The 12,774-nt window shown below is 38.3% G+C and overlaps 1 protein-coding gene across 1 annotated transcript in view; it reads right to left on the bottom strand.

Annotated features, from left to right (window-relative positions):
• Nucleotides 1–5,925: 5,925 nt before the first annotated feature.
• cnksr1 (connector enhancer of kinase suppressor of Ras 1) overlaps nt 5,926–12,774 on the bottom strand; it is a 66,253-nt gene continuing 59,404 nt past the window's right edge. The window contains exons 20-21 of the mRNA XM_062041500.1: nt 11,780–11,961; nt 5,926–8,552 (exon numbers count right to left, since the gene is read on the bottom strand). Coding sequence (XP_061897484.1) covers nt 8,109–8,552; nt 11,780–11,961 — 626 coding nt within the window. The 3' untranslated portion in view covers nt 5,926–8,108. The remainder of the gene's footprint in view (nt 8,553–11,779; nt 11,962–12,774) is intronic.

Raw genomic sequence — 12,774 nt, 5'->3', positions numbered from 1 at the left:
CAAAGGGGGAAGATAATATAAGTTTATACTTCTATCTGCATGATTTATTTTAGCCTCTTAATGCCCAAGCTGTTTGTTTACATGCTTTTTTAAATTTCTGCTATTTGGGCTTATTGGACCCTAATTAGAATAAAAACTAAGAATCATCTTTTGATATAATGTACTTAGTCCATAAGTAACAAAGGTGTACTTCATGTTTAGTGACATGTTAACTCTTATTTTTACACTTTTTTCCCTCCAAATTCCATTGTATGTTATACTCTTCTGACACCACCAGATGGCAGTATAAGTGTCCACATAAGCGCGCAGAGGATCCCAATACAGTAGTGTACACAATTTTGGAAATAAGAGCTAAAATGTGCTGTCCACGCATGTGGCCACTAAGCCTTTAGAGGTTTTTAATGTTGATTGTTTTTTGTTAGACCTTGAATGAATGAAACAAAAACAAAATTGGATATGGGAAAAAAAACCAAAAAAAACAGTAACTTACAATGTCTGCTCTCACTGGGACTAATGCGATGGTTGTATCTTTCAGCACTTGTTCTCTCCTTGAGCAGAATAATCCTTGCTCCCGAGCAATGTTGCGACGGTCTTCTGCTGCATTCCATTTGTTGGGAGCCATATAGCATCAAATTGGTAGCGTGTAGATTTTCAGTGTTGATCAACTTCCCGGCTTGGTGCCCCCAACTTCTGCTATACTGGTGATATTCATGATTTACAACACACTACTCACTTTTTTTTTTAAAGTCAAAGGCAATACAGCAGCAACAGCTTAAGCTCCTTCTTTATTTCATGGCGGGTCACAGCCAACGTTATACAAAACCCAAAACCAGTGAAGTTGGCATGTTGTGTAAATCATAAATAAAAACAGAATACAATGATTTGCAAATCTTTTTCAACTTATATTCAATTGAATAGACCGCAAAGACAAGATACTTAACATTCGAACTGGAAAACTTTATTTTTTGCAATTATTAGCTCATTTGGAATTTGATGCCTGCAAAATGTTTCAAAAAAGCTGGCACAAGTGGCAAAAAATACTGAGAAAATTGAGGAATGCTCATCAAACACTTATTTGGAACATCCCATAGGTGAACAGGCTAATTGGGAACAGGTGAGTGCCATGATTGGGTATAAAAGCAGCTTCCATGAAATGCTCAGTCATTCACAAACAAGGATGGGCGAGTGAGGGAGTGAGCAAATTTTCGAACAGTTTAAGAACAACATTTCTCAACGAGTTATTGCAAAGAATTTAGAGAATTCACCATCTACGGTCCGTAATATCATCAAACGGTTCAGAGAATCTGGAGAAATACAGACCTTCGATCCCTCAGGCGTCAAAAAGCGACATCAGTGTGTAAAGGATATCACCACATGGGCTCAGGAACACTTCAGAAAGCCACTGTCAGTAACTACAGTTCATCGCTACATCTGTAAGTGCAAGTTAAAACTCTACTATGCGAAGCGAAAGCCATTTATCAACAACACCCAAAAACGCTGCCGGCTTCGCTGGGCCCGAGCTCATCTAAGATGGACTGATGCAAAGTGGAAAAGTGTTCTGTGGTCTGACGAGTCCACATTTCAAATTGTTTTGGAAACTGTTGATGTCGTGTCCTGCGGACTAAAGAGGAAAAGAACCATTGTTATAAGCGTAAAGTTGAAAAGCCAGCATCTGTGATGGTATGGGGGTGTATTAGTGCCCAAGACATGGGTAACTTACACATCTGTGAAGGCACCATTAATGCTGAAAGGTACATACAGGTTTTGGAGCAACATATGTTGCCATCCAACCAACGTTATCATGGACACCCCTGCTTATTTCAGCAAGACAATGCCAAGCCACGTGTTACAACAGCATGGCTTCATAGTAAAAGAGTGCGGGTACTAGACTGGCCTGCTTGTAGTCCAGACCTGTCTCCCATTGAAAATATGTGGCACAATATGAAGCGTAAAATACCACAACGGAGACCCCGGACTGTTGAACAACTTAAGCTGTACATCAAGCAAGAATGGGAAATAATTCCACCTGAAAAGCTTCAAAAATTGGTCTCCTCAGTTCCCAAACGTTTACTGAGTGTTGTTAAAAGGAAAGGCCATGTAACACAGTGGTAAAAATGCCCCTGTACCAACTTTTTTGCAATGTGTTACTGCCATCAAATTCTAAGTTAATGATTATTTGCAACAACAAAAAATAGGTTTCTCAGTTCGAACATTAAATATCTTGTCTTTGCAGTCTATTCAATTGAATATAAGTTGAAAAGGATTTGCAAATCATTGTATTCTGTTTTTATTAACGAATTACACAAAGTGCCAACTTCACTGGTTTTGGATTTTGTAAGACCAGTGTGACTCCGAGTAAGGCGATGTGTCGCGACGACAGAAAAGTAGTTCCTCTGTGTTAGCTCTTACAGTACCAATGTCGCCATAGTTAGGTTCATTTGCAGGTCAAGACATGTAAACAGAGCGTTGTTGGTGGTTTTAGGATGTGTTTTGGAGCGCTTCAAGGGCGGAGTAGATTAACTCCATGCAGGCATTGTTAGCCACCTCGTACTAGCAGTTTTTACTATTTAGAACGCACAGAAAAAAAAATATGTTTGTGTTCTTGTGAATGTATCTCTCCAGGTCAAGGGCGAGTAACAGGAAGAAAAGCTTGGTGCCAACAGTTGGTATCTCTGGCCCCTGAATACATGAAGACTTTTTTTTGTTTCATACGGCGGTATTCATTTTTTTGTACACCTCGCTTCTCGTATAATCCGGTTTCCGTCTGGAAACTTTCACCAAAAAAAAAAGTTTGCCCCAGTTTTCATATTGCATCTTGTACACGTTGCGTGTAAAAAACTAGTCTGTCTGCAAAATGACCCTCTACGGGGCCAAAGAAAGTTGCAAGTGGCAGCACTTTAAAAGAAATTGTAGGCCGTGTTTTCCATCAAAAGCCTTCACAAAAGATAAAAGTGATTAATTTATCCATTTTATTTGACATTCAAATATATTTGACATTATTTTCTGTATGTACAACTATGAGTAGCGTATTTTCCGGGCTATAGAGAGCACCCGTATTTAAGCTGCACCCACCAAATTTTAGAAGAGATAAGTTTGCATATATAGGCCGCACCAGACCATAAGCCGCAGATATATACCGGTATGAAAGATTTGGTAAATGTTCATTTACATACCTTAATTATTTCCAAATGGTGCCTGTCAAGGCAGTAAAACGGCTGATAACAGAAGTCATCGTCATGCACTCTAGCTGCTAGCTGCCTAATGCGCTAAACAGACTAAGACTATGTTTACTCTGCAGGCAAAAGTGGCTCAAATCTGACTTTTTCGACATCTGATTTGTTTTCCAGCTGACTGTTGACGCTGCAAGAAAAATTAGATTTTTATCAGACGCGCACAGGCCCCAATGTGAGCCCAATGTGGCCTCGATGACACTTGAAGTGAAATATATATATCCATATATTTCATATCAATTTGGCGGTCAAAAAAACAGTTTGCTCACCGAAACCTCGCATTGCATTTAGACTTAAGTCACATTTGAAAAGATCCGATTCCAATCGAATTTGGAATACCTCCTGATGCGAAAAGATTAGATTTGAAGCCCTTCGAAGCAATTAGACTGGCAATAAAAAATCCGATCTGTGTCACTTGAGGGCAAAAAAATTCAGATTTGATGTGCAAAGCAGAAGTCATGGTCATGTACCCACTAGCTGTGGAAGCTAGCTCTCCAATCAGCGAAACAGACTCAATAACTCCACACTGACGTTTCGGTGAATTACGAAACTGAAACAATACAAAAAGAATGCCATTGTAAATTAATAATACTAACACAGACACTTGTAAATGTGTTAGCATATTCGTTAATGTTAATGACGTGAGTTTGATTACATTACGAAAGCACAAATATGCATGAAAACCCTCCTACAGACATCACACACGAATTAGTAAGTATGAATTGTTGTAGTTATATCGTAAAACTTACAAATATTGCTCAACGTGATGAATGAAGACTCCTTCGAGCAGTACCGCTATAGATGAATATTTCCGGTTTCAACGAACAAAACAGGAAATACATTTTCAATTCGCAGCACCTGCAGTGAGCGATTGCGTCCAAAAGTTGGCGCCATAGCACAAACAATAACACACCTTTTCGGTGTCTGTTGGTGTTATATGAAAACTATTTGTTGAACACAAAACATTATGGCAGTTAGCGAAGAAAAATTCATAAATTAGCTGCGTCATTTAATAAGCCGCAGGGTTCAAAGCGTGGGAAAAAAGTAGCGTCCTATAGTCCGGAAATTACGGTATTAATACAAAAAAAATGTTTTTGTTATATTTGTGGGTGTTGGGAACAGATTTATTGGATTTCTTATGGGAAAATAATGCTTCAGTTTTCCTATGATTTGGTTTTCGGCCGACCTTTTGTAATGAACAGCGAGTTGCCAGTGCATTCAGGTCATTACGATCATTTATTAAAGGCCTACTGAAATTAATTTTTTTTAATTTAAACGGGAATAGCAGATCCATTCTATGTGTCATACTTGATCATTTCGCGATATTGCCCTATTTTTGCTGAAAGGATTTAGTAGAGAAAATCGACGATAAAGTTCGCAACTTTTGCTCGCTGATAAAAAAAAGCCTTGCCTGTACCGGAAGTAGCGTGACGTCACAGGAGCTAGTATTCCTCACAATTCCCCGTTGTTTACAATGGAGCGAGAGATTTGGAGCGACAAAGCGACGATTACCCCATTAATTTGAGCGAGGATGAAAGATTCGTAGATGAGGAACGTTACAGTGAATGACTAGAGAGGCAGTGATGGACGTATCTTTTTTCGCTCTGACCGTAACTTAGGTACAAGCTGGCTCATTGGATTCCACACTCTCTCCTTTTTCTATTGTGGATCACGGATTTGTATTTCAAACCACCTCGGATACTATATCCTCTTGAAAATGAATCGAGCACGCGAAATGGACATTTAAAGTGACTTTTATCTCCACGACAATACATCGGTGACACACTTAGCTACTGAGCTAACGTGATAGCATCGTTCTCAAATGAAGATAGAAACAAAAGAAATAAACCCCTGACTGGAAGGATAGACAGAAGATCAACAATACTATTAAACCATGTACATGTAACTACACGGTTAAAAATTCTCAGCCTGGTAAGGCTTAACAATGCTGTTGCTAATGACGCTAAGGCTAATTTAGCAACTTAGCAACCGGACCTCACAGAACTATGATAAAAACATTAGCGCTCCACCTACGCCAGCCAGCCCTCATCTTCCCATCAACAGCCGTGCTCACCTGCGTTCCAGCGATCGACGGCGCGACGAAGGACTTCATCCGTGGGTTTGGCGGCAAGCATCGGCTAGGCGTAGTAAGTAGTCCTTGTTGTGTTGATGTAAGTATTGTACTTAGCCGCTAATACACCGATCGATCCCACCTACAACGTTCTTCTTTGCAGCCTCCATTGTTCATTAAACAAATTGCAAAAGATTCACCAACACAGATGTCCAGAATACTGTGGAATTTTGTCGAAGAAAACAAGAGGTTTTTGTATCGGGTCGATGGGGTACAACTACTTCCGTGGATTTTGTGACGTCACGCGCATAAATCATATCCAAAGGAGTTTTTCAACCGGAAGTGTGGCGGGAATTTTAAAATTGCACTTTATAAGTTAACCCGGCCGTATTGGCATGTGTTTCAATGTTAAGATTTCATCATTGATATATAAACTATCAGACTGCGTGGTCGGTAGTAGTGGGTTTCAGTAGGCCTTTAATACTTTGCTTGGATTAAAAAAATATAAAAAAAAAGTACTTTTTACATAAGTACAAAAGGAGAAACTGTTTTTGGCATAGCAAATTGATTTATTCTGTGTAAAAAAAAAAAAAATTAATAAATGACGTGATCGCACATTTTGCATTAAATAAAATGCATTTCAACAATCTGTCACTTTGTGCTTGATTGCAATGGTACTGTTAAAGGAGATATTTATAGAAATATTCTGTGAGTCACTTAATTAGCAGAATGAGGCACATGACGTGAGCTGTTCTCAACTTGATGACATTGAATTATTCAAGCAGGATCACCAGCGTCTTTCTTGCAAAAATGAATAGGTCATGAGGGACAAGTGTCAACAACAGTTGGTAAGTGTGAGATTGGCTGACTTACTGTAAAAATGTATTTTCTGTGTGAAAACAACAAAGCTCTAAGTGAGTTGAATTCAATAATGTTCAAAGTTAACGCATGCTAAATGACTGTCGGTTGCAATGCTGTGTTTTTTTAATACTTTTATTATTTAGCTACACAGCAAGAGGAAAATGTTAGAAACAAAGTCAGGATGACTCAGTTTAAACTGACTAAAACAGTAAACATTTATATACTCCTACAATAAGGTAACGTTAATATTTACACTGTCGAGCGCTGCCAGGACATACTATATGGCAAAGACATTAGCGACACATTATACAGTATCTAAATGTAAAAAATATCCCACATTTTTTATGAAACTAAAACAAATTACAAAAAAAACACAATTATATTAAACTTATCAATAACGTATTATGACATTGAATTAGCCTAGATTGCAATTTATACCTAAAATGATGCTAAATATTTGATGAAAACTCCAAAAAAGTTTGATGCAATCATCAACTACACCAAATTAACTCAATCATCTTTTTAACAGTTTAATTTGCTTTGAACGACATAACTAACCAATAACACAATTACAATATGAAATACATGACTATACATAAATAAACATATGATACATTATATTGTGTATGTGTTGAATTGTAGATTTTTCATAACTTAAAAAAATTCTGAAAAATGTCAGATCCCTTTTAAAATGTACGTTTATATTTGATATATTTATTTGTATTCGTAAAACTCAACAAACACACATTTTAACCTTGTTTAACTATATAAGCTATCTCTAAAAAAAGAATAAAACATTTTGAACAATAAAAATAAACAAATTAAGTTAAATAAATAATTAAATAGCATAATATCCTTAAAAAAACCCACACTTTATTATATCATCCTAGCTAACAACCTTTATAAAACAGTATGACAAATTTGCATGATCATAATGCTCTGTTTTTATTATTCAGTAAGTCTTACAGTAATAATGAGGTCAGCGCTTTATTTTTTTATAGAAACATTTTTTACATTTTCAAGAAATATTTAATCATGCTACAAAACCGTAAGAATATATTTTCTGTCTTAACCATTGCATGGTTCATAAACAAATATAGGTTTGTTTTAAGGGATAAAATTAAATGATTTTTTTTTATAAAACAAATGTACATTTTCTGTGCAAAAAAATAATCATGTATTAACAAACAAAACACATGTAGAGTATTTACATATCACATTTGAAAAGATATGTCCTATACAATAGATCCTCACTCATTCGCTCCCCTGCAGATTCTCTGCTCGAAATTGTAAATAAGTATTTATTTATTTAGCGATTGATTTGATGGCGCTATCTGCAGGGGGAAAATAATTATATAACAATGAATCCAGTTGAGGGCACTGTCTTACAAGTATATTCCCTAAATATGTCTATGAAGGGACTTAATGTTTTGTAAGTAAATATGGCATTCCTATAATTATTTTTTTTGTGTGTAAAACGGAATCTCAAGAGAAAAATAAGCATTTTTATGGCATCTTATTTATTAGTGTTGTTTTGGGTTTTTTTGCCATTCATGGGGTTCTTGGAACGTACTGTAACTAATTGGGGAGGGGGGGGGGGGGGGGGCGGGGGAGAGATCTACTATATTACATATTTTCCTAGAATAAAATTAAATACATGCTCCAGCACCCCCCGTGACCCCGAAAGGGACAAGCGGTAGAAAATGGATGGATGATGGACATGCTGGAGTTATTATACTGACGATTGGCAACTTGTTCATGGTGTAAACTTGAGCTGTAGCAAGTTAAGGTCTAAAAATTGGGCTTTTTTATGGACAATCCTATGAAATATTTCACAGGTAAAATGTGAATAAAACGTGTGGGATTTCAACCGGTCTTCCTTCTGTCCCATAGTGGTCTACTCTAATACTGCAGCTGTGCAGTAAGTCCATGTCTGTTTCCAGTCCTTAAATGAAGAAGTAGGTTTCGGACACCTCTCCGCTCTCTCGCATCTCGCTCAGCTGTTTGTTGATAGACTCCTGCAGCGAGCCCAGCGAGAGCTCCAACTCGGGACTGCTCGCCACCGCTGCCAGAGAGCCCTGAGAGACCTCCAGGAGAACATCAGAGGGCTCTGCGTCAACCAGCTGCTCTCCGTCGCTGAGGCTCAGTCTGTAAGCGCCTTTTGTCTCCACGTCGGGTGTTTCCTTGGCAACCGTTTCCAAGGCAACCTCATCAGCAGGCGTGTCCCGCACAGGAGAGTGGTCTCCTACTTTGGAGGCCCCGAGCGCAGCCAGTCTCTCGATTTCTTGAACGAGCTCCTCGTTCTGCTCCTTCCACTGTCGGTACTTTGAGGCCGTCAAGGCAGAACCTTCCAGAATTTTGTTGAGCTGTTGCAATTCTGCTTCTTTGGCCTGAAGAACAATGCAGGTTTTTTTTTTACATTAGCTCCTGTTTACAAGTGCCATTTTTGCGACTTTTTGTCAAAGTCCATCCGGCAATTTTCTGCCTTTTGGGATCGTACTTGAGTCGTAACAGAGGGAGGACACTAACTTCTAACTCCAACTTCAATGGCGCACTGTGTGAGACCCCCCTCAACTAAACCAATTTGTATTAACTTATATTGAATATATTGATTATATAACATCTTGTGATGTAATATTTTCACAGTGAAATAATATTGCAGCATGTTTGGGAAGTGTGTTTTTGCTTGTATCGCACCTTGAGTGAGAGAGTGATTCAAGTTGAAGACCCGCTGTTCTTTTTTTCTGCGTGGGTATTTGTTTCGCTGCTATTAGCCAATTAAATATATATTCCTTAATTAAAGCAAGTTCGAGTTAGCCTCTTTGACATTTGAGTGTAAACTAACACGCCTGGGCGATATGGCCTTAAAAAAAATATCTCCCTTTTTTTTTTTTAACAAAAAATTCACTTGACGATTTTTTTCCCCTCCTTTTTTCAAGAAACCAATGAATACAAATGACAGACATAATTCCTAACAAGTTTCACTTTTATTTGATAAAACACCAGTAGTTTGAAATGGCACTGCATACACTACTCTAAGCAAATGATTTGTTTTCATAAAATGAGTTCTTTTAACAATAGATATAAAATACACTTTAAGACAATTTTCAAAAAACTAAACAGATTAAATTGAGCTATTGCAGCTAGTTCTGACATATTTACTGTGATGCTTGTGCTCTTGTGTTGATCAATGTGCATTTTCCTAATCAAATAACGGTATTAAATTTAGAGCTTCCATGGGAGGCAAAACTTCTGTTTTGAATAAAATACTTCTTTAAGTACAAATGTAGCATTGTGAGGTCTCAAGTGTTGTAATAAGTGGCTAAACATAGGCTTTTCCACTGTTTGAGCGTCACATCTTCATCAGCTTTAGCGATCATTTTCCACTGTGCTTCTTTCTTATCATACACGGTACATTGTGCAAATGATTCCACATCAGTAAGCTGCTTTTTAGCTGGAGATTGTTGTTCGATTCATAATGTGTTGCATTTCCCCCACTTGTCTGGATGCTTTGCAGCGTGCAGTCATTTGTTCCATGCCTGTTACCGCAATACAAAACCACTGACGACACTATTCTTTTCCATGGAACAAGCATCTCTCTATCTGGTTTGTGTTAGCATTAGCCACCTCAAATAAGGGGGATGGTGGAAGCTATGGAAGCCCCTGGAGGAAAAAAGTATGCCGAAGAAAAAAAACAAAAAATATTTATTTTATTTTATTTTTGATCGTCTGCAACAAAAAAATGTAATTCATCGATAAAACTGATTTATCGCCCAGGCTTATAAATTAATATGATTTTTTTCCCCCCTTCATCTTTGCAGCGCCCCCTAGAGAATGACACCTAGGCTGATTACACATGTTGAAACTACCACTGCCTGTGTGTATGGGTATTCCACAATGCCACTTGGGGTGTGAGATTTAAAACGTAAAAATAATGACTAATGCATTTAATCATTTCATTTTTGGATGCCATTTTACTGTGTCAAAGTGCACACAGTTATCTTTTTTTTTTTGCTAGGTACTGTGTAAAAGGCAAAGAGGGATAAATACAGGATCCTCTGTTATGGCTGGGATGCGTTAATTTTGAGGCATCTGTATGTAGAGGGGGCTTTTTTTCCTCCACTCTTGGGCCAACAAATTTTCTAAAATTGGGCGCCTAAAGTAACGAGTGGTGCTCCTGAATTGAAGCACATTTTAAGCCCTGTAGATGACAAGAAGTGATTTCGGAAATAAATATTGAAATGCAAACAATAGCTAATCTTGTATCTTGTATTGTTGAGTTTGATAATTCATTTTTTTTTAAAAAACAGTAATTGTAACAAAATCAGTTCAAGTCCTAAAAAAAATAAAATACATGATAAAGTTAAATAAAATAAGGGCTATTTTATGTATTTTTTAAAGTACATTTTTGGGAGGACTTAGAGACCCTGTATTTGAATGTTCTGATCTCCTGTTTCCATGCCTGTGTATTGTATTGAGTAGAAAAACACTGCCAGTAGGAGTTATTGCTTGGTGTAATTTGTTGTTCTTTAGACTGCAAACTAGTCGAGCCTGAAGCAACAGCGCCTCTCCTGGTTGCAGCTAATTAGTGCTCTCCATTGTGCCTCATTAGTTTTAAGATGTAATTAATCCCTAATGAAGTCCACACAGCATTGTTTTGTTTCCTGTGTGCAGAATTGTTTAAATCAGGGGTGTCCAAAGTGCGATTTGTAGCCTTCAGATACTATTTTAGTGGCCTGCCGCATATTCTTAAAAACGGCTACAAAAATCACATACAAAGTGTAATAAAAGAACAGGGGATGCAAAATGTTTGGTTTTTTTTCAAGCCGATACAGATCATTTCTTGCTTCTCAAGAACGATACCGATAAAAGCTTTTATACCTGTTATTTTTTTAAAATATAAATTTAGCTAGTTTGTACAACTTCTATAATTTTGGTTTAAACCCCTTTGAGACTGCGCAACAAAGGGTGGCACTTTTGTGACTTTTGCGCTACATTTAATACTTTTGTATGGACTTTTTAAATCTGCACTGCAACCACAGAATCCCCCCACTGTGAGATAAGTCAAAGTTTATCTTGTCCTATCCTATCCAAATACTTGGTAGAAACCCTTCATAAACTGGGTTGGATTGCGCATGTCCGCCACGGTTTGTTAGCATGTCGCCAATATAACATGTGCAGAATCATTAATCGTACACCAGACTTACCGTCATTATTCTTGCTAATCCAGTGATAAAATACGGATAAATCATACAGCGAGGCTCACAGTTCTCCTCCTCAGCGGGAAAGAGTGGGGGCGTACGTGAGCTGGCAGTCTTGCTAAAGAGCTAAAAAAGTGCAACTAAAATAAAACAAGGAGGACTTTCACAACAAAGTAACAGAACTTTTCCTAGAGAATAATACCGTTGTGGTTTTTATACACTGCGCGAGTCCAAATTATATTTATCATGCACCCCTACTAATAACACAAAGCTGACATCCTTTAGAAAATCTATATCTGTATTGGCTTTGAAAATGTAATATAATTTTTTCATTGTGCGTCCCTCGGTGGAAAAAGTTTGGACACCCCTGGTTTATATAAAACGGGGAGAGAAAGAGAGAGATTCTTCCGACTTACCTTAAGGGTGCTCTGCAGCGCGCGGAGAGTGTGTGCTTTCTCGTTGATGATAGGGTTCTTGTTGCGTCGAATAAATGACCTCCTGAAGTGGTCGTGTGTAAACGGCTGCTCGTGGCCCATCAGAGAAACTCCTCCTTCCTTGATGTTGTTCAACATCTTGCCCATTTCGTCTTCAGGAGCCACTTTTCACATTAAAGTGAAGAAGAAAAGGAACACAAGTTTTGTTTAATGATTTTATCAGCACCTAAAGCAGTTCTTCTCCAATAGTGGGGAGCATGTCACCCCGGAGAACATGCTTTATCATGCTTTACTTTTAGAGTGTTAGAGTGTCCGCCCCGAGATCGGTAGGTCGTGAGTTCAAACCCCAGCCGAGTCATACAAAAGACTATAAAAATAGGACCCATTACCTCCCTGCTTGGCACTCAGCATTAAGGGTTGGAATTGGGGGTTAAATCACCAAAAAAGGATTCCCGAGCGTGGGCATCGCTGCTGCTCACTGCTCCCCTCACTTCCCAGTGTGTGTGTGACTATCAGTGGTACTTTAACTTGAACTTTATCAGCATTCTGCAGTGTCATGCTTCAAACCCCGCTTTGAAAAGTTGTGTGCTACAAATTGTGCTCATTATAGCCATTAATCCTGACTTCCTCATTTTGATACAAACAATTGCACAAATTGTTTTATTGATTTTTTGTTTTGTACTTTAAAGTGTTTTATATATCGTGCTGATCAATTAGAATTTCCATCCATCCACCCATCCATCTTCTTTCACTTATCCGAAGTTCGGGTCGGGGGACAGCAGCCTAAGCAGAGAAGCCCAGACTTCCCTCTACCCAGCCACTTCGTCCAACTCCTCCCAAGGGATTCAGAGGCGTTCCCAGGCCAGTTGGGAGACAGTCTATTTAACGTGTTCTGGGTCTTCTCTTCTGGCCTCCAACCGGTCGGACGCGCCCTAAACACCTCCCCAGGGAGTCATCCAGGGGGCAACCTGACCAGA

Source organism: Entelurus aequoreus, linkage group LG03 (genome assembly GCF_033978785.1).
Source record: "Entelurus aequoreus isolate RoL-2023_Sb linkage group LG03, RoL_Eaeq_v1.1, whole genome shotgun sequence".
Taxonomy (NCBI): Eukaryota; Metazoa; Chordata; class Actinopteri; order Syngnathiformes; family Syngnathidae; genus Entelurus; species Entelurus aequoreus.
This window is presented reverse-complemented; position numbering and strand designations above follow the sequence as displayed.